Here is a 22,921-nt window from a genome sequence, read left to right as displayed (position 1 = left end):
ACATGATTTTTATGATTTAATTATAGGTACACTATGAATGAATAAGTAGTCACTGAAAAGTGGAACTATTATAGATGCACCACAAGGCCACCCACTATTGACAATTATCGCACACTTGTCACTCGGCAGTCTTTGATTTGCAGGAAGTGAGGATCCATGTCATTTCGGCGATGAAATGATGTTGACTGAATTTTGGGCTCAATGAGAACTTTCATTCAATGGCCCATGGGAACTCACCAACAAAAGGGTGCGTGACATGCCAAATTACTTGTTTTTTTCCCCTGGCCTAGTTCTGAATGGTTTCCTGGAGGTAACCTTTGGCTCAATTAGAGCCTCACTTCTAACAAGATCAATATGTCCCATTCTTATCATTCTCTCCTCCCATTCATGAATTTGCCGCCGATGACTTTCCATGGCTGAAGAAAACTGTCTATGGTACGTGGCTTTCAGTTCAGGAGGCATATCTGACCATTCCTTCCCCAACTTGCTCACCCATTCCTGAAAGAAACAGATGAAACGATTAATGTTACAAAGACACAAGATAAATCATCTAAAATCATAATAGGGTGGTTTCCTATTATTTTTTATTGCCTACATCGGAAGATTATCACTCCTGGAGTACATATTTCATGCTTTTAGATTTTTAAATGACGATATCTATTTTTCGCGATTAAATGAAAAGTGAAGATTTTCAAGCGCGCGAAAACGCGACGGGTTAGGAAATCTCTCCATGTGACGTACTTCTGGTTCCCCCTCCCACCTTGTGAGGTGACCTTGATCGAGGCTCTGAGCGCTGATAGGACGCAGGATGCTAGAGGGTAGCTGTATACCTTGCTGGCTGGTAGCGCTTGGCTTAAAAAAGGTTTATTAATGCCTTATCAAACGAAGAACCCTTTCCGACCTTAGCCAGTTTTAATAGGTGATTATTAAGACATGTTTCCCTGAGCTCTGCGCCTCATGCATGCATTGGTAATCTCAGACGATGTATAACTCCTATCCTCTCGTGTAGAAACTAGGTCCCTTTGACGTCACGTGGAGTGGAATCGCATGGGCGCCAATCTGGCAGTTTTCAAATGAGGATAAAAATGGACCATTGCCATTCGTCTAAACCGGTATTTCTAAAATGAAATAATTTGTATATTATGAATACAGTAATGGTGGGTAACAAATCGCAATCAATGCCTTTAGGTTTCTTTGATGAAGGAAACTACCCTATTTAAGTTCTCAATTTCCAAGAGTCACACCCTTCTGTTTTGTGTGCATGACAGCATCACATCAATGAATATCACATTCTTGCAATGGCTCAATTACTTCTTAGTCTTATGTCAACACTATACTTGAAATTAAACTTGATGGAATGTGATATAAAGGAGGGTCCAACGAAAATTTCAATAGAATACTAAAACCCATATGAGATGCGGTGAAAAAAATTCTCAGCATTAAAATAGGCTGAAGCAGATATATGTCGCTATTTTCTTTTGAATTACTGCAAGAACAAAATAATTTGTACTTGTCAGCATGACTGGTAAGCTACATGGTAGACTCGTTATTATGAAGTTCACAGGACCAAAAACCCGGATGTACGTTAGAACAAAGTTTGTATTCTCGTATTTTTGGAAACGTTCAAAAATCTTTATTATATACACGATTAGATTAACCGCAAATATATAAAAATGAGAAAATTCGTTTCAGATTCTCCATAGAAGAATGCGGCATGATGCATAACTTCCCAAATGCAATAATACTTCGACATATGAACTAGATGCGTTCTCAGACCTAGTTTGTAAGATGATAAACCTATGTAGAGAACAACGATTTGCTTCGTAATAACGAGAACTTCGTAATAACGTTGTTCGCATTAATGAGTCCTCTGTACATACCACACATTAAAAGTAATTGTTATAGAAAAACTTGAATCATTTTGTAAATGAAGACAAGTGTTTGGAATTTATCCTCATAATAGGGTGGTTTACTATTTTTTTAATGCCTAAATCAAAAGATTTCCTGGAGTACGTGTCTCATGATTTTAGATTTTTAAATGAAAATTTTTTGCCATTTACGAAAAGTGAAACTTTCCAAGCACCTCAGTTCATGCTTTTAGATTTTAAAATGACTATATCTACTTTTTTGCGATTTAATGAGAAGTGAAAATTTTCGAGTGCACGAAAACACGACAGCTAAGTATGAATGCTAGGAAAAGCCCGTGTGACGTCCAGCTGCTGCTGTGTGACACCACCTGGGTACGAGTCTTTGAACCCTGCTACGACACAGGCTGCTTGCTGCCGAGTATAGCCGTAGCCTTGAGTACCTTGCTATCAGGTAGTGCTTGGAATAAATAAGGATTATTAATACGCTATCAAACAATGGATACAGTTAGTCCTCGTTTAACGTCACTTACCGCTCCTGAAAAATGTGACGATAAACAAAATTACGTTCATTGAAACACAATATCCCATAAGAAACAATGTAAAAAGTGAATATCGGCTACTAGACCTCACAATTCCTACGCGAAAAAATTATAGCGTATCATATCTGGGCCATTTTTTACGATGGGAATGCCAAACTATGGCATAAATACGAGTTCCTGTCTTCATCAACGACAATAGCAGCAGCGACGTACATCCTTCTCCATTTTTGTATCTTCCTGCATTTGCTTTTCAGCTTCGCTATGGTGGTCACCCGGTCGAGCGTCGTCTGGGCATCATCATCGCTGAAACATCGTCGCAGTTACAGGAAACAAGATTATTGAGAACACGGCAAAAAAAGTGACGACAAATACTCCGAGTTCTACACGGAAAAATTCCTTGTAATCACTTTTAAGGTTCCAGAAAACCATTATGTCAAGTAAAATTTGCTAAAACTTAACTTGACATTTACGCACCTACCGAAGAATTCATTTGGCAGAAAATTTGCAATAAACGTAATCACAAGTGACAATAAACACACTGTTTTACACTTCGTTTAGAGTGACTATATTACCGCCCACAAAACGAACAACCTGCAATGCCCGCCGCTTCGCATTTTTTCTCGCGCGAAATTTAAAAGACCTGACGTTATCGTGAAGCAAAGGTGCGATAAACGAATGACGGTCTCAAAATTTTCGTGACGTTATTGCGAATTGACGTTAAACGGGGTGACGTAAAACGAGGACTCTCTGTACTTTCAGATCACAGGAAATTTTAATAGGGAATTAGTAAGAGACGTTTCCCTGAGCTCTGTGCCTCATGCATGTAGTGGTAATCTCAGACAATCTAAAACTCCTGACTACTCATATAAAATCTAGGTCCTTGTGACGTCACGTGGAGTGGCATCGCATGGGCGCCAATCTGTCCTTTGGGTCACTCCATTTCAAATCAACCAGGCCCTGAAACCCACCAGTTCGGATTTTAAAGAAACATTCCATGGTCATACATTCTGGTATAATTAGAAATTGTGCACAACTTTAGCCTCCAATTGTCAATTGGTAATGAAATATGAGCAATTGAAATTTGGGCGTGACCCCTACATTGCCGCTACGTGCTACGCATGGTGATTTTTATTTTCATCCATAACTCCATTCCTGTGGGATGAAAAGCCATGATTTTTTTTTCTAAAGCTAAGTGGTCCATAATGATCCCACCATTATCATTAAATATTCTCTAAATGAAGTAATTCAGCTGCAAAAAAATAAAGTTTACAAAAAAATCTCGCTTGTACCAATTTTCATCGTCAGCATCCACAGGGAAAGGCCATGCGAATACAGACTCATGGTTCAGTTTAAAGTAATCATTAACCCTCTTAGTGCTATTCTTCTTCCTGGTGTACAGCCGAGAAATGCGGAGAGTATTTTCATAAAATGCACGCTACTGGCTCTTAGATTAGGAGACAAATAAGCAATCATGTGAATGTACTCCCCCACGTACTGCTAATTTCATGATATCTGAACTATTCGAGAAGAGGTAGATTTAATTAAAAAAAACTGCATGACCGATGGTAAACTATTATATTTTACATTCCTTTCATCTCAGTCCAAAGACCAGATACATTTCTTATCCAGATGTAGTGACATCACAGGAATGTACATTATCAAATGTCAAAAGGAACTGTCGTCAATTGAATTAAGAAATTTCTCAGGTACTTCACCCTTTCAATGTTTCATTTAGTGATGCATTGGAAATTTAGGTATAAACAGTACAACTTAGTTACAACCTTGATTTGAAAGTGAGCCTCCTCTTTTTAATTGGCTGACCACATTCTAAGATGTCTTAGTGTTTTTCACAAAGTCTAAATATTTTTTTAAATGTTGGCCACTTCCTCAAGAAGTAGTATGACCTCCCAAGAGAATGAAGGTGAGGGCCCTTTAGGTGTCATGAATTTAACTGAAATATCACCTTCTTCATAGTTAAGAGCTTCCACTAGTTAAATGTACCACAGTGCTTGCTGTAAATACAAGCTGCATATGAACCAACAGCCAAATTATCTGGGAAATCCACTGTTTCAGAACAAAAATCAAATATAATGCTGTACTCGTCATCCAAGCCAGTGAACTTCGCAGCGGCTTTTCTATCCAATAAAGGCACAAAATGATGGAAGTTTCTTGTGCCTGGAATTGTTTTTGGCTTGGTAGATATTTCAAGAAGTTTACTATGTGACCAAGCCACATCACTAGACTTAATGCAATGGATGTTGATGTTTTTCACATTATCTCTACATAATTCATACATCCAACTACTGTTTGTTATTTACTGTGCCATTCGTTTGATGGTAGCAAATATACCATCACAAGAGGACTTTCCATGGCATGTGGAATAAAAAGACCAGGTTGCATTCATTCCATAGTCATTATAATAATGGCACAAATTTATAAAATTTATAGTTTTTATATTGCCCAGCACATCCATCTGTGAAGTACTTAACCTCTTGGATCACAGGCGAAATTCTCTATAAAATTCTGTTAGGTGACATTGCACTTCCTTAACAAAGGCAACATCATGGTTAATGTCATCAGATATGAAACAATAAGATGAGGAAGTGAGAGTACCATCTTTCTTAACAGGTAAATCAAGCCAAGGTGGATGATATATTGGTCCACTGCTAACTTTGAACTTCATTCTGAATTTAAAATGAAAAGTTTTCACTAAAATCCATTACGATAACTGCCTTTTCATGACTGAGGGTTTCTTTGTTTATTTTGAAACATGAGGATTGTTCTTTATTGACGTAGTAATGTGGTATCAGTTTATTCATTTTGAGGCATAGAATATCCAAGAGTCCATCAATGGGTGACGTTAACAATGGAAGTACTGTTCTCTCAGTGGAAACCCACTACAGTGGAACCCCGATTTATCGTTCCCGCATTAATCGTTTTCCCGCATTCATCGTTCGCCGCTCCTGGTCCAAAATTAAGTTCCATAAAGACAACGTAATTTTTTCCCGCATCTATCATTCCCTGAAGTATCGTTTTCCCACATTGATCGTTTGAAGATCGCGGTCCCGTCGTATAATTTTCCCGCATTCATCGTTTGACAAAAATAAGACGAAGTGTTTACAACGTGTTGTTTATGGCTAATAACGACAAATACAAAGTTTGAATCTTCCCCAGGAGATTGAAATACAATAGGGAGAAGCTGAGTGCCGTAGGATAGTCACATTATCGCATTTCCCAAGATCCGGTATCCCCCTCCATTCAGCGCTCGCCTCTCCCCGTCTGAAGCTTTCCTCTTCTCCGAAAAAAAAGGTCCTAGCTCGAGCAGGGATCGTATTACGAAGACCTTAGCTTCCAAAGAAAATATCTAGTTACTCGAGAACAAAAGAAACCTTTTTCACCCTTCCCCCTTTCTCGACCGCTGACTTTTTTTTTAGCTGACTCGCTTCAAAGATCCTCTGGAGGTCAACTGCTGCATGAATCACCGATTAGCCCAAAAGGTGTGTAAAAATGAATTTTGGCAATCGGTATTATACTTTTATTAGATTGAGATATTAGTGATGTGCACGTAATTCAAAAAGAATGATACCAAACACGAAGAATTTATAACGTTATTTAACCATGCACTATTATAATTCATTTTCGGGAATACGTCTGCGTGCTTAATATTTAACTCAACGTTTCGTTCCACTTACTGGGAACGTCGTCGTCGTCGTTCTCCTGACGACGTTAAATATTAATAGCACGCAGACGTATTCCCGAAAATGAATTATAATAGTGCATCTAATCGCTGCGAAAACCTTAAAACTGTTATTTAACCATTTTAAGCAAGGAAATATTTGGAATAATAAGAGATGGTGATTTCTGGCGAATACCGATATCCTCGCAGCTGATAGTGAGCTTCACGGCAGTTGATGCGGATTTTTTTTCAAAAACTCTGCTCATCTAGAGCTACGCTACTTATTGTTACAAATGAGTGGGTAAGCTGCCTTCTCCACAGAATAAAAAAATTTGTGCAGTCTTATGGTCATGCTTCACCCTCTGCAGTAAGCTCTGCTTACGCCGTACGCGATAGCATTAGTACCGACCGAACTTCACTTCGAACGAGTGGTTCCGTACTTTCCAGGGTGGGTTGACTTAAAACCGGCGAGTGTTTTCCATGCGGGTTCAATAGAGTCCGGTTTCATTTTTATTAGTTTTATTTTCATTCGTCTTCGGACCATGGCCCTTCCGAAGACACGAGTGAGAACTTTAAAAGATAGACTGAAATTAATTTAAGACGAAGAAAAGAATCCAGGCTAGAAATGCGTGAATATTACCGCACGCCTCGGTATGTCCGCTAGTACATGACGGCAGGGGTGGGGGTAGAGCGAGATCCCTGGTGAAAACAAGAAGTAAGATGAAGCCAAGGTTCAGGTGGGCGTGCCGCTGACGATTAACGCCACATTGCCGCAATCATATTAAAAATTTTATTGCAAAAAAGGAACATTTCAAATAATAAACTATTTTTGGCCTTCTTGATCCATCCTACAACCAATCACTGCGACGGCGAAATCAGTTGTTTGAGGCATAATGCGCACATTTCTCTCGTAAATACGTGTACTTGAAATGGCATTTGATGGATAAGAATTTTTACATCAGACAGAAATGCATAATAGCAGTGAAAATTCCGAGTGGAGTAAAACCTTTTTTTAGCAGGCGTGTTCCTTCAGGATATTTGAAAGAGAGATAATCCGAATCAACAATATGACCTAAGTGTTTCGATACAGGAATAATATTCCTGTAATCAGCTAAAATCTTTTTTTAATCCATTAATGAATGTCATAATTTGCAAAAATCCAGCGTTTCCTGGGACATAGGCAACCCGGACAAACATTCCCGCATTGATGGTTTTCCCACATTCATCGTTTTTTTCATCCATCCCCCTGAAAAACGATAAATCAAGGTTCCACTGTACCTATATTTCACTGTATCAGAAGGGTTATTTTAAAAAATGACAGAAATGATCATTTCCATTAGCCTGGAAGGATCTGACAGTAATAACATTTTCTGAGCATACAATCTGCATTGTTTTTGTCACAGATGATGATATCCATCAACTCCTTATATGTTTCCTTCAATTGCAAGGGACTAATCATCAGTTTCAAATTTTGATGTATGACACAAACACAAACTGAATGAGTCCCAGAAGCACCAGCCATCACACACCATTTTGCATGAAGTGAACACAATTTGGTGAACCCAATATTTTCTTGTGGATACTGCTCTTTGAAGAGCACATAAAGTTCCTTGAGGTTATATAAAATCAACCTCTTTTGCATATACTCATTTTTACCCACATTGACTCTATCTTTGGCTCCAGGAATCTGTCTAGAATTCTTGTAAATATTTCCAGTTCAAATATTTTTCAACAGCTCTACTGTGGAGTTTGGAAGAGGTTTCCCAAAACCTGGTGGTGGCAAAGCAAACATTTCCTTCTCATCAAGCAACTTTTTTGCCAGTCTCACTATGTAGACTTTTAGGATTTTTTTAGGATTGTTCTTTAGTAACATAATAATGTGGCATCAGTTTATTCATTTTGAGGCATAGAATGTCCAAGAGTTCATCAATGGATGATGTAAACAACTGAAGTTCTGTTCTATCAGTGGAAACCCACTGCCTATGTCTCACTGTATCAGAAGGGGGTCATATTCACAAAATTTAGAAATGATGATATCCATCAACTCATTATATGTTTCCTTCAATTGCAAGGCACTAATTAGAAGTTTCACATTTTGATGTATGACACAAACACAAACTGAATGAGTCCCAGAAGCACCAGCCATCATACACCATTTTGGCTGAAGTGAACAAAATTTGGAGAACCCAATTTTTTCTTGTGGATATTGCTCTTTGAATAGCACGTTAAATTCCTTGAGGTGACATAAAATCAACCTCTTCTGCATATACTCATTCTTACCCACACTAAATTTATCTTTGGCTCCTGGAATCTGTCTAGAATTCTTTTCAAACTCAAAAAAATTTTTCACCAGCTCTACTGTGGAGTTTGGAAGTGGTTTCCCAGCACATGGTGATGGCATAGCAGGTATTCCCTTCTCATGAAGGAACTTTTTTGCCTGTCTCTCAGTGTAGTCTGAAACATGAAATTTACTCATAACACTTTTCCTAGACCAAGATAAAGGGGCCAGGGTCAACATTTGATTTTTGACCTGTTTGCTAATTGTAGTCAATTTATTCTTAATTTTAGTCAGCATGTCATTCAAGTTGGCTGTCTTTTGCTTGATGAGTTGACTGTCACTTTCATCTTCATCACTAGTAAGATTTTCCAAGGCAGGGTTCACCAAACATAATTCACTATCAGTCACACTAACATGAGTTACCTAGTCTGAAATTCAACCAGGATATCACTAAGGCAGCACCATATGAATGAGAAATGAATTAACTTCACTTGGAGAAAACGTTCTGATGGCTCTCTTCTGCCTTTACATTTTATACCATACAATTCAGTTACCCATTACCCATGGAAGAGATAGTTTAGTAGGAATAGTCCTGGAGGCATAAAATTAGCACTATGTATGTGGGGGAGTACATTCACATTATTTCTTGTGTATTTCCTACTCTAAGAGCCAGTACCATATGCTATAGTGAGAAAATGCATGCTCCAATATTTTTTATAAGCTTATATCTCCTATAAATTATGTAATTTCTATGTGCCGTGAAAAAGACTTCATTTTTCTCCCATGACCATGAATGAGTATTTTTTTACTAAAAGGAATGTCAGACTCATGATTTTTTTTCATCAGGATCTTTGCTCGTACATTAATGATTACTTTAAACTGAACCATGAGTCTGTACTCGCATGGCCTTTCCCTGTGGATACCGACAATGAAAAATGGTATGAGCGAGATTTTTTTGCAGCTGAATTACTTTATGCAGTGAATATTTAATGATAATCGTGGGATAATTATGGACCACTTAGCTTTAGAAAAAAAATCATGCCTTTTCATCTGACAGGAATGGAGTTATGGATGAAAATAAAAATCGACATGTGTTGCATGTTGCGGCACTTTAGGAGTCACGCCCAATAAAATAATTGCTCATATTTCATTAACAATTGACAATTGGAGGCTTAAGTTCTACACTATTTCTAATTATACCAGAATGCATGACCATCTAAAGTTTCACGAAATTCCGAGTCGGTGGGTGTCATTTGGTCAAAATATTGGTTGATTTGACATGGAATGACTCCTTTTTCAAATGAGGTTAAAATTGACCATTAACATTCATCTACACTGCGATTTCTAAAACCAAATAATTTGTATATTATGAATGCACTAATGGTGGGTCCCAGTAAACACGTATGACTCATGTATGAGTTCATCAAGAAGTCTAAGGAAATTGTAGGACTCCTGCAAAAGAGTCCCAAATTACCTCATAACGATGTCTCCGTGAGGTCATATGCACTCGTATGGGAATTCTTTCCGAGGCCGCACAAGACTCTGAAAGATCTCAGTGTAGAGGTCTACAAGGACTCTTAAAAGATGTCCAATGCGACGTAAGTGCGAATGTGGCGCCACCACGTGTGTGATTATGGAACTACCAGGAGAACGAGAATTAGAGCTACTTTATAAATTTACCGATAGATGGACCCGAAATCGCCCTTAAGTACGGGGGGTTGCCTACTTTACATGTTGTAATGCGGGTTGCTCACTTTACACGTGTGCCACGGGTTGCTTGCTTAGCCCTTCTTTTAATATTGAAGGGATACCATAATTTCAACATACTTCACGTGCTAAGAATACAAGATGGGAGGAATACTACACCACTTGCAAGGCCTACGCAACAATAATATTTCTTAATATTGATTGAATTTAAGTTAGCTCAAAACTGGAGAAGTGCAAATTGTGAAGTTGGTCCGGCAGTTTTAACCTTCTGTCGGTGACACTATAGGAGCACAAGATAACATGGCAGTATTCAACTTAACCAAAGAAAATCAAGCAAAACCACACATTAAATGACAGCCATAGGTGGAATAAGGCAAAACAAACAAATGGAATGGACAATACAACAATTTATTTTTCGATGCTACAAATGTCAAAATCTTCATTTTCTCTTCTTCTCGGCATACTTGAGCCTATCCCCTGCGTGCTGCAACCACTGCTTTCCCACTCTCTCCAATGAAGCAACAGACGATGATGTTGCATGGCATTCCATAACAGCGGCTGAAAAATAAAACCATTGAACTTAAGTTTAACAAAAGAAATATAGGGAAACATCAAATACACCTGATAATAAACTCAACAGCTGTGTCACCATTAATTAATATTTTGAATTAATGGCTATCTACATAATGTAGCAGCATCTGCTATTTTTCCATCCTTGACTCACAGAAGCTTACTTTCAATGATGTTATTTCCACGTAGCAAAATGCACTTTTGCTAAACAAATGTTCAGATATTTTAAATATTAATTATGTGACAAACAGATATATATTTACTTTCAGAAGCATAAAAATATTGCAATTCTTGTGGATGCACAGCAGAAGTTGCTACAGTGAAGAAAAAGATTTCCATGCAAACAAGTAAAATTTTCAGTTAATATCATGAAGATAATGATGAATAGCAGGCTTCTTTAAAACTAGAGGAAGGAAAAAAGTATGATAAAAATGCCACATCCGAGAATAGATCCGAAGACCTCTTGACAGGAGACTTACACCACAGCCACTGGACAACAGCTCGCTATTAACAGTCCATGTAGATGGACTTCAACACTAAAAAGTTTGATTGAGATGTGAGACCAGGTTCTCTGACACTCCCCTTGCTAGACATTCATAGAGAGAAACTTGAGTCCAAGTTCTTCTTGGGACTCTGGCAATTTGTATTTTTTGCAGTTTTTACATTAAGGTGCTTTTACTCTTTCCAAAAATTGAAATGAAGAAAATAATCCAAAGCTGAAGTTCTTTCCAGAGAAATGGACCTCCGAATACACAGTAAACTTCCGCACTATTTGGAAATTCCATCTGAATCGATTATGTCCAGCAACGGCTTGATTCCAGCTTAGTGCCAAGCTCGCATAGTGGAGTCTTGTCCATATGATTCAAGCTTGACTCATGCTTGCCTTGGTATCTGGGTGAAGAGAGTACAAGCAAGGCTATCCATACCTATCACTACATCACACATCGTCAGTGCACTGAAATACACTGAATCAATGCAAGGACCCCGCTTCCTGCTGCCGTGCTGCGGTGCCATCCATGTCAGCTGGTATGCTAAGTCATTAGATAGCAAGTGCGTTAATGCTCGCCTAAAATGCTGCTCTCCACTAATACCTCCAAGAAATTTGACCTTCACCTTCTGAAAACCAGGCAAGAATAAAATTAATATCAATCTAGTGCACAAATTCATCAGATTTTCACAGAAATGGATTTCTGATATAGGGAGAAATTGTTAGTAAAATTTCCATTTATAAATAGTCTGCTTGCTCTCATAACAATCAAGACATTTGAGTTTGCACAGTAAGATTTGAGTAAATAATGTGCGTAAGGAAGATAATGACAAAGTATGCAGGCCAATGATGCTTGGTAGAAAATAGCCCCACCATTCTGTTAACGGCACTGAAGTAAGTGGCATAACTACTAAAATATTTAACGATGATGACATTCATTGTACCTGCAATGAAAATATGAAGATGCTTGATGAACAGGGCAGTCATCACGATTGTCACAGAGAGTATGTAAGAGTGCATTTTTCTGACAACTCTCCAAACAATTAGGGTAGTTATACTAAGCAATTACATAAGGTTATCACAAGTCACATCATGAGAATAGTATCCCAGTTTCCTAGGTGGTAATTTCAGGAAATACTGTTGCTCTCTCTCTCTATATATATAGTTCTGATGGTTTTTTATATAAGGACTCCTCGGAATAATGGAGTAAAGAAACGGTTGAAGACAAATTTATAGGTCATAAGGAGTTGTAATTTATCATATCATGAAGAGAAAGGGGAAACAAAGATAATTCCCATGTTGATAGCTATCAAATCTTTAAAATCAAATCTGCCCATCAAAAAAATGCGTAGAAGTAGAAAAGATTCCATGTCTAGGTGGCTGCTAATACTCACTAACTGTTTCCTCACGTCCTCTGATTTCTGAAGTTCTGCCTCAAATTTCCTCAAATCAGCGAAGGAGTCCAAGGGGAAACTTGGCAAATTAATTGAGGTTGATTCACACACTTCCCTCCCTCCTCTTCCAACCTGTGCCTCATTAAGAAAAACAAGGACTGTGTTTTCCAAGGCGTCGATTCTGGAGCTTAGCCTCCTAAACTCTGATTTCATCACTTGTACAACACTTAAATCTGAAAAACAAGTTTTCATGTCTAACTTAGGATAATTTATGATTAAAATTACATGTCAGACAGAGGTAGTAAGATTAAATGCAACATAAAATTAAAAAAAAATACCTACCATCATTAATGGAGACACTTTCCTCCAGGGTACTAGCATTATTGGTCTCTATAGTGACATCTGAAACAGAATTATAATTTCACCTTCAGTAATAATAACTTCATTTTCAGGTAAATTTTGTAATGCCAACCAAGCCATAACGATGACGTTTGCTGTTCATGAAGATGACAATGGGAAAAATATTTTTCTCTGAAAATATACAACACCAGTCTCAGGCAATCCAATCACACATATGATGAACTATCCTGTGCTTTCCTTATGAAGAAACTAATGCATGGCTATTTCTCCAGGTGAGGTGGTCCATGATAGCAGATTCTTTTTCCTCAGGAAGGAACAATTCTAGCCTTGAAATGTCTGCTATTGTGGATCACCACCCCTTGTTGACAACCCAAGAAAAAAATCAGCCACACAAACATATGCTAACTTCTGTTTAAGGAATATCCCTAAATTAATTGTTTCTTAATTGAGGAAAATATCATACTATGTACATCCAACCAATGAAGTAGTTATCTTTTCCTTATATTTAACAACGAATTACATCTCCATTAGCTTCATATATATAGCCTTTAAACAATTAAGTGTGAGAATGAAAAGGATGAAAAATAATTTTAAAATGTGAAAACAATACCTAACTGCATATGTTCAAATTACCCAACCTTAAGCGTAATGAGTGCCACATTACCTCGAAGAACGGTTGATGTGGAGGCTTGCTGGAGCAGGGCCTGGGGATCTGAAAAAAGTAATAGAAAAGAGTCATTCATAAGATGGACCTTACACACAGCTAGTATGAACATTGATGGCACAAGCACCATTTGGAGAATTATTTCCGTTACCTTCAAGCTGCACTTCCACCACAATTTCTTGGCTAGTCTCCGCCAAAGACTTCCTTTGGGTTGCAACTTTCCTCACTTCATTGGAAGGGCTTTCCTCTCCATTAGTCACCTCAACTTCACTGTCATGCGGCTTGAAGCCAGATGGAGGAGGAGGCATTTCATCTACCTCACCACCTGGAATAAAATTAGAGTATAAGACCAATGTACTCCAAACCATTGCTAAGTTCAGTTGGTCCATCTAGCCCAACTAATGCTTGGAATTACACAAATGTACCTTGGCAGCCTTGTTCCACCACAAAATCTTCAAATGTCCTCTTCTTCACTCTCCTCTTTCCTTTGCTACCCTCAGTAGCCCACTTTAGATGCTCCTCATCTTCCGTGCTGATTTCAGCCATCCTTATTTCCACACCTCGGGCTTCCTTCAGTGTATCTGTAGAAAAAGCATATAAATAGCTCTAATTTTCCATTAATTTGCCTATAACACATTTAAAATACAAACTTTCTTTTGACATACCATATGGTCCTAATACCCTTTGATAAGGGGCAGAATTCCATGACATGTCTGGCTCCAGCTGCCGGATCATGGCAGTGTGTAGCTTTTCCTTAGGCCACCAATATATAGAGTCCTCCTTGTCAACCCAGCTGTAAGGAACAGCAGCACACCAGTCCTCTGCTAGGACCACGTAGAATGACATCTGCAAAATGGAAAGCATTGCATTATCGGAAATACGATTCAGAGGGGTAACAGTCGATTGTATCACACAGAACTACTAACCAAAACCATGTTTCAACAAAATGTTCTAGCCGAACCGCAAGATTTTTATCATTGGCATTGGGTGTGAAGCATGGGGAAAAAACAGTCTACTTCACCGTTGTATGGCAAACGTACAGCCTTGGCACAAACATTGTCAACTAACACAATATCTTCCTCACTCCATCTCCCTCCAACATGTATTCCAAGCGACCGAGAATCCAGAGGATACATTGGCATATCCTCTGAGTCTCTTAAAATTTTCCCAATAATCACTGGAACGTCATCTTTCACACCTATCGCTGACACTTTAGCAATCTGCTTAGATGTCAAGTAACAGCAATTATTTGCTTCACTATCACTGGATAGAGAGAAATTCTGAAATGCTATCTTCTCAAACGTGGAGCTGAGGCCATCAACTACCGTCTTCTTGGGTTTCATAAGTACAGGGTATTTCTGGAATTCTAGATTCCCACTTTCTCCCAAAAATGAATATTCGTGGAGGCGGTTGTGCAGCTGTGCCAGAGGTTTGCTCTGCTTTCTAATCGCCCTTTTGATTGACCCTAAGTAGTTTTCAAAGGGAAAAGCACTAAAATTATCCAGCGAACAACCAAAGTTTTTGACATCGTCAGCTAGATGGATGAGATTATGCACATTGTATGACACCGCTTCTTTACCATACAACTTTGGGAAATACTTAACAAAATATCTTAGTAAGTCTTTAGCATAGGTATTGTTCGCAATGCAATTTCTTTCATCGCACAAAATGAATATAGCAAGGTGGAAGCACAAAAAATGCCTAAAATACTTTTCTGGCAAGTAATCATGGAGAATGGATGGCCCCACATACAGCAAGAACAACCTGAATTCTGTAGCTTTATAACGCTTCACATCTTCAAAACTTCTCGTTTTCCTCGCAAATTCGTAGCCAATCCACGGGGCAGCTGCAACCAATCGCCTGGACAGGCTCTCCCTCTTATGTGGTGGCAGCTTCACATTAGAGTTACCCTTCCTCCAAAGAAGCAGTAACTTCTTCATTACTCCCAAGCATACCAGATGCATATAATCCAGTGGGAACTGACTCACCATTCCCAAATTGAGCTCCTCAAGAGGAGAAATGCCAACATGGTGAGAGATATCGGCTTTCCTCTGGAATGATGCATCAGTGCGAAGTTCTCCATTCAGGTCATCCAATATTATCCTGTGATTTCTCTGGAGTCCCTTCTGCACACATCTCCCACAGGAGTGGAAGCCCATGTGACCTTTGGTGGCAGTCACAAATGCCCGGGCAGGAGCATCACAAATAACAGCCCTTAACTTCACCTGAATTGTCCGGCTGCTGTGGGTGATACCTGTCTCCATTATCACTTTGCACTCCTCTACAAAGTCTGTGAGTAGGTCCTTGGCAGTCAGGGAAGACTTTCCATAACTGTGGTGAACTCCAATCACAAATGGAGATGAAAGAAACTTTTTGTGGTATATCCTCCCAAGAATTGTCCAAAAAACACTCCTGCTGCTTTTAGCCAGTGGGAGGCCATCAACATTAAGGTCCAACTCAATAACTTGTATCTGCGAGGTATCTATTCCAACCATCTGCTCATTTAATGCTTTTTGCAAGCCATAGTGCAAATATTCACCAGTGCTTGTTTTTTTTATGTTATTGGTCCTTGGTGTGTTTAATAGTGCCCTAGCAGATGTGGGCAGATCTGAGTGACCTTCAGACACCAATATTTTTAGCAGCTTGTCCACAGTTGCATGTGCCACATTGTTGTCAATACACCAATGAGCAAGTTTCGTCTTTAAATTAGACTCTTTGGCTCGGCAAGGGATTGATTCCACTTCTGGAAACAATTCTGTAACTTCAATTGCACAACTTCCAGAAACCGAAGGCAAATGCATGGTCTCAGTTGGCAAAGTAGGCTTATTAGCAGAATCTGGAGTGTGTTGTTCAGAGATAGGTTTATCATTTAGGCGAGCTGATTCAACATCATCATCATCATTGGAACTACAGGAGTTTGTGGTGAATGCTAGCCGCATCTTCTTCAGCCTTCGGTGCCTCTGGCTCCTGGAGAGATCAAAGAATGACTTCTGCTTCCTCATTTCTCTGAGTGGATGGTCTGCAAGGGGAAAAAATATTCACCGCAAACAGTTACGAGGGAAAGAAGATTGAGGAACTACACAATTTGTGCAGAGGTTCATGATAAAACTTATTGTATGGTTATTGCAGATTTCTTTTCAAGAGGCAGAAGAAATTAGCATTCTCTGAACAGTTAGATTAAAATAAGTAATGAAAATGTCCATTTCTTAATGAAGGAAATGGCTATTACCCAAGAGAGAAGACAATACACTTTAAAGTGGAAGCTAGCAAGGATTCAACTTTAACCTTTTCCCAACTAAACATGTACATATACGTGTGGACGTTTCCTGACCTGGGAGACAAAAGCCGTACATTTACGTGTGAGATTTTCCTGGTCAGGAGAACGAAAGCAGTGTATATACATTTTCTAGCTCTCCCCCTTTCAGGACGGTCGTGGGTTTACGTCGTCTTTGTCTCGGGACCCAACGCTGCAGGGTTTAGGATTTACGGTCAGAATCTGGGAGCAGGTACCCAGACCCCTAGTCTTTTATAACCCCTCTTAGCAGTAATGGACAGCGGTCACACGATTGTTTATCCAGTCAGTTTTCAAAATAAACATTTGTTCATTTCTCAAGAAAGATAAACTTAGAATTGAAATATTTGTCATTTGAGCAGCGTTTACAATTTTTAAACGAAATTCTATGATAAATATTAACTTATATCTCGAGTTATTAAGCAAGCAGGAGCATCACCAGCTTTTAAAAATTTTTTACTACCCACTATCCCAGAAGTTATAATAACAGGCAATTTTACCCATTCCACTCATAAAAAATCCACAATTGACCATTAATGCTGTTGCGTAACAGCAAGCCATCTATGCAGCTCTTATTACTGTCAAATAACATTGCAAAGAGGTGAAATTGTGTAATACTGCAAAATTTCAAGCAAGACCAGTCCATTACAAATGCTTGAGGCAGTTAGTTGATAAGAAAAAGTACGAGAATCTTTATCATGCCAGCTTTAAAAGACATTGGAATTACAGTCCTATGAAGTACATATACTAAAGCAAGAAATGAATAGTCCTATCCCTTCCAAAGCAGTAAAAAGAAAGCACAAAAAAGTGGCAAGCAATGTGTACATTGTTCACAAAGCTGAGACCTTCACCATGGTGGAATGTTTACAAATTAGTATCTTCCTGAATGTAAATAACATCGAGGAAAAATATTTAAAAAGTAATATATTCTATCCCTGTAACAATCCAAGTTTGCATAGCTGTATTACCTGCTGGTATCGACTATGTTGGTCATTAATACATTGTGTTACAAATAACTACACAGTCAACATTTTGTGCTCTCATTCTAACGGTGCCTGGCTTGCTGTAATAATGCAAGAAGCTGAGATCGAAGCAACTTAATGAACAAAGTACAATTATATCTGTGGCCCTGATATCACTAACTATACAACACATTCATCCACATGCATACCTCCAACACCCATAGAAACGAATTCACTGATATTTATATATCGAATGTATCTCACTTCCTGAAAGGAAAACACACTTGAAATCAAACGCTGTACTCAACTTACTCGATACACTTAACATACACATATGAAAGTATGAATACGAGAACCAATATAGAAAAAGCTATATTTACTATACGCACGTCGGACAACTTGGGTGAATACACGCTACATTATGGCGTTTGTACTCGCAATCATACATTTAGACATTAACTCGTCGTATTAATGCACCGCGTAATCAATCCTTTACACATTTTTCAAGGCGCCAAAGTGTAGACCATGTTGATTGCACAATTGTGATTTCATTTACGCACTAGATTATTCGATCCGCGACGACCCGTGATGTGCATGGTCTCACAGGGAGGTAAATTCATGGAATATTATTGATATCAGGGAAATTAAAATGTAGGAAATTCGAACCAGCAATGAAATATGGCGAGGTTTGCAAGCAAATATTACAAATGCACTATATTATACATCAATTTTAACAGTAACAGAAATTCGGAGCTATGACTTTGCGAATCGTGCACTGACGGCCATGACAATGTTTAAGAACGTATACAAATTTGAAACAGGTTTACGCAATTTTTTCATACGGGTAAGTACCTTGGAGTTTCCAAGGAAACGACAAGAACAGTGGCACTGTGAAACCCGATTAAAGCCTTCACGAGCAAGATATATTTTATACACAAGCTTTCACACAAATCCTTATTCATTCCCACTTTATGACTTTCACGGAGTCGTACATGAACTTCCACAGATATTTTACCATGTGACCACGGCTTAAAAGTGCGAGTTTTACCTTAACGAACGAAAAACAAAACAGCCTCTTGTGTTGTTAAGCAACGGTTGCACCACTTTGGTCACGTTTTTCAAAGCATAATTAGACATTTTTCCACGAGATATTACGTACAGACTTAATGAAGGAGCACATGGAAACACAACCACGCCGCCACAGCACGCCTAGAGAAAACAACAAAGAATATCATCAAACTTACTTGGATTGTAGTTGGAGCCTCGCTGAATTGGCCAAATATCACACCTTCAGGAGTCTTTCTTGAAAGACAATCACCGATGCGATGTGATACAAAATGTGAATTGCGAATTGCTCAAGATAGATAACTTTTCTTGACGCACTTCCGGTTAGATTTGCCGAAGAATGCCAGCAATGCACGGCAAAAACACTATATCCAGTCAACAAATCAAACCAGTTTAGCCAAAAGAATTAATCAAAACGCGCGGGGTCGAAATCGGAGGGTAAGCCAAGTATTCCAAAAATCAAGTCAAGCCAAAATCCAATAAGAAAAAATCCAGGCAAGCAAGGTCAAAATAAGTAAATTCGAAATCCAAATGCGGCAAATCCAATCAAAGCAAGGTCAAATGTATTATAAAGTAAATCCAAATAGCAAATCCAATCGGGCAGGTGGTCAAAAATCGAGATCAATCTATAGCAATTACTAACTTCAGCTTCCAATGGCGTCCAAAACAGGAGTGATGGATGGATTCAGGAAAATGGCTGACACTCCCGTGTTCCGTTCCCGTGTTTCCGGTTTCAGTGTTGGGAAGAGGGAACGTGGAATGGGAGAGCACCTATCCGTTCCGCAATTTGCCTCGGAGTTTGAAAATGGAACCTGGTCTCTTCATCGGTTATTAAGGGATGTAAACGCCTCATTAACTTATGAATTTATTCATATATACGACTGAATGAATAATTAATTCACTATGCATGGTATACGTTTTTTCAGGCCTCGTGAGTGAGCTATTTCTGAGTCATCAAAAGGAGTTCATAAACGCCTCCTCGAGTAGAGGTCTACAAGACCTAATGCAGTGTAGGCCTTTAAGACCTCATCGATTGTGAGGTCATTAACACCTCATCGATGTGACCTCATGAAGTGTGAGGTCTCTAACACCTCTTAAAGTCTCCTAATATGTGGTCTTATAGGAATCCTACGAATGAGTTCATGTAAGACCTCATTACGAATTCTGTGCTGACTGGGGTATTGAATCACAATCATTGCCTTTCCTTTCTTTTATGAAGGAAACTACCATATTACAAAATTTCATGTACCCTGAAGTTAAATTTTCTAATACATTATATTTCACTGAATGCAGTCCCCAAGCCCTCATTTTATAGGCTTAAGGAAAAAATTCCATTGTGCCTTAAAGATTAGGTGCTCAAAGTATGCAACTTAATAAATTTATTATTATGCATAATAACAAATACTGCCTAATATGTAAATCAATGGTTTAACCCTTTTGCTGCTTCAATAGATTTTTCATCGGTTCCATTATTTTGCCTGTTATCCAGAAAAAAATGAATTGAATCATTCATTTGACGTCGCTGAATGTCGCCGCACGAATGGACGTAGTTCCGCTAGAATTTCGAGCAGATGACAGCACCTACAACCGAAGGGAGGGTTTTTCGAAAACGTAGATATTTACCCGCATGTCGTGTTGAAAGGAAAAGTTTTTTGAAAGCCGTGGAATATCCCTGCATGTCGCAGGCAATAACCATAATGTTTTTTGCGGGTATTCCCGCTTGTAGCAGCGAAAGGGTTAAACTGCACTATCATTCAGTGAATTCATTTTAAATTTACACATTGCCTCTTATCTTATGATGAGCATTAGAAATAAAAAATTTATGGTTTTTACTATTGAAAAATTTTTGAAAAATAGAGGAGAAAATGTAACTTTTTTATTCCACAAACGTCATCTAATCACTCAACTAATAGCCTTTAAAACCAGAAAAAATTGAATACAGAATATACTGATTATACATTTTAAATTCAAATGTTCAATTTTGTATGAGAAGGGAAATCACGTGGGCGGGGCGGAAAGATCAAAGAAAATTACCTTGTATGGTGTATCCCCTCGAGCACTCTGTCTAGAACTGAAAAACATGACAAAAGCTGATGGTGGTCTTCGTGGTTTTCCCAGATCTTTCATTTTCTATCGAGAAAGAGCACAGGAGAAAATACATGAAATTAGTATTAACAGATGCAAATTCGACATGGAAAACTGTGATTATTCTACCTCACAAAATACCTCTATAAACCCATTCTTTACAGCTTGAAAGTTTTGAACTTATCTGAGTAGTGCCTTTTTCCTCCATCTTTTTATCCATTTAAATACCCTGCCTACTGTCGGCGTCAAATTGATGTGCCGCTGTGCTTTGCAAATTTATTTCTGGATTTCAGTGCACGCCATAATAATGAATAATACGTCATTTTAAAGAAAATTTTATTCTCAATAGGGTGGTTTCCTATTATTTTTTTATTGCCTATATCGGAAGATTATTACTCCTGGAGTACGTATATCACGCTTTTAGATTTTCGAATGACGATTTCTATTTTTCGCTATTAAATGAAAAGTGAAAATTTTCAAGTGCGCGAAAACGCGACGGGTGAGGAAATCTCTTAGTGTGACATATTTCTGCTTCCCCCTCCCGCCTTGTGAGGTGACCTTGATCGAGGCTCTGATCGCTGATAGGACGCAGGATGCTAGAGGGTAGCTGAGTACCTTGCTGGCTGGTAGCGCTTGGATTAAAAAAGGTTTATTAATACCTTATCAAGCGAAGAAAACTTTCCGACCTTAGCCAGTTTTAATAGGTGATTATTAAGACATGTTTCCCTGAGCTCTGCGCCTCATGCATGCATTGGTAATCTCAGACGATATATAACTCCTATCTTCTCCTATAGAAACTAGGTCCCTGTGACGTCACGTGGAGTGGCATCGCATCGGCACCAATCTGGCCCTTTTCAAATGAGGATAAAAATGGACCATTGCCATTCGTCTAAACCGGTATTTCTAAAATGAAATAATTTGCACATTATGAATACAGTAATGGTGGGTAACAAATCGCAATCAATGCCTTTCGGTTTCTTTGATGAAGGAAACTACCCTATTCTGATTTATTTTTTGCTTTTTCAAAATTCAAAAATCAAAACAAGTGAGTGCAATTAATGACTATGCGTACCATTAAATTAACCGTCTTGTCAATTTCATGAACTTTGGAACTCAACCTAGGAGAAACTACTACATCTACAACATTTATCTTCCACAAAAGATGCAAACATTAGTGTAGATTAATATATTGGCTTTTACGTGTTTTTGGAACGCATATTTTGTTGTAAACTAATGAAAATTGAAAGAAACACTCCTTATTTTATTTGCGATTTTTCTATGATCCGAAAATACATGATTTTTATGTGGTATAGATTATTTAGGAACATTCAAAAAATACGTCGGAGCAAACGAATACTGCGTTGCCAGGTCTTGCGCACGTAACTTTGCTTCCTGGTAACAGGCACTGGCCCTACACAGCCCCGTTTAGCAACATGTCATTAATAAAAGTTATTAAAATTTACAAATATCAATAGTTTCATAGATTATGGATCATAGAAAATTTATAAATAAATAAAGAAATGTTTCTCTTAATTAAATTTTTTCTTTCGGGGTAAACTGTAGGACTAGATAGTGTTTAAACATTTTCGTTAGTTTACAACAAGATATGCATTCTAAAAATACGTAAAAGCCATTTAATTAATCTACATTAATGTTTTTATCTAATTGTGGAAGATGAACGTTGTAGACGTAGTAGTTTTCTCTCTGATGTGTTACGAAGTTCATGAAATTGACAAAACGGCTAATTTTATAGTGGGCGGATTCATTTAATGCACTCGCGTGTCTTGATTTTTGAATTTTTCATAAAACAAAAATATTAATCAGAATTGAAAATAAAATTTCCTCTAAAATGACAGGTTATTCACTATTATGGCACGCTCTGAAGTCCAGAAAAAAATTTCCAAAGTACAGCGGCACATCATTTTGACGCTGACAGTAGTAATGAGTCCGATTTTTTTATTGTCCTGGGAAACC

At 38.3% G+C, this 22,921-nt stretch overlaps 2 protein-coding genes across 6 annotated transcripts in view; both read right to left on the bottom strand.

Moving 5' to 3' along the window:
* The window catches only part of LOC124172246 (transcription factor A, mitochondrial-like), a 37,699-nt gene that overhangs the window by 6,281 nt on the left and 8,497 nt on the right, over positions 1-22,921 (bottom strand). For 2 of the 3 annotated variants that reach the window (XM_046551668.1, XM_046551665.1), the window contains exons 4-5: positions 20,897-20,992; positions 238-498 (exon numbers count right to left, since the gene is read on the bottom strand). In XM_046551668.1, the coding sequence (XP_046407624.1) occupies positions 265-498; positions 20,897-20,992 (330 nt within the window). In that variant the 3' untranslated portion in view covers positions 238-264. Of the gene's footprint in view, positions 1-3; positions 499-20,896; positions 20,993-22,921 lie in introns of those variants that run through there. The other variant, XM_046551666.1, reaches the window with a different exon arrangement.
* Positions 10,461-19,935, bottom strand: LOC124172244. 3 transcript variants are annotated; one of them, XM_046551663.1, is made up of 9 exons: positions 19,042-19,935; positions 14,209-14,389; positions 13,969-14,124; positions 13,695-13,868; positions 13,544-13,591; positions 12,862-12,921; positions 12,520-12,752; positions 11,565-11,754; positions 10,461-10,626 (listed from the first exon to the last, which is right to left on the bottom strand). In XM_046551663.1, exons 2-9 carry the CDS (start codon positions 14,387-14,389, stop codon positions 10,508-10,510), a joined length of 1,161 nt encoding a protein of 386 aa, XP_046407619.1. In that variant the 5' UTR covers positions 19,042-19,935; the 3' UTR covers positions 10,461-10,507. The 3 variants fall into 3 exon arrangements, with proteins under 3 accessions (XP_046407619.1, XP_046407618.1, XP_046407620.1); XM_046551662.1 differs by lacking the exon at positions 19,042-19,935 and having other exon boundaries at positions 14,209-14,407; XM_046551664.1 differs by lacking the exons at positions 11,565-11,754; positions 19,042-19,935 and having other exon boundaries at positions 14,209-14,407.

The sequence above is a fragment of the Ischnura elegans genome, assembly GCF_921293095.1.
Source record: "Ischnura elegans chromosome 13 unlocalized genomic scaffold, ioIscEleg1.1 SUPER_13_unloc_1, whole genome shotgun sequence".
In the NCBI taxonomy this organism is placed as follows: domain Eukaryota; kingdom Metazoa; phylum Arthropoda; class Insecta; order Odonata; family Coenagrionidae; genus Ischnura; species Ischnura elegans.
This window is presented reverse-complemented; position numbering and strand designations above follow the sequence as displayed.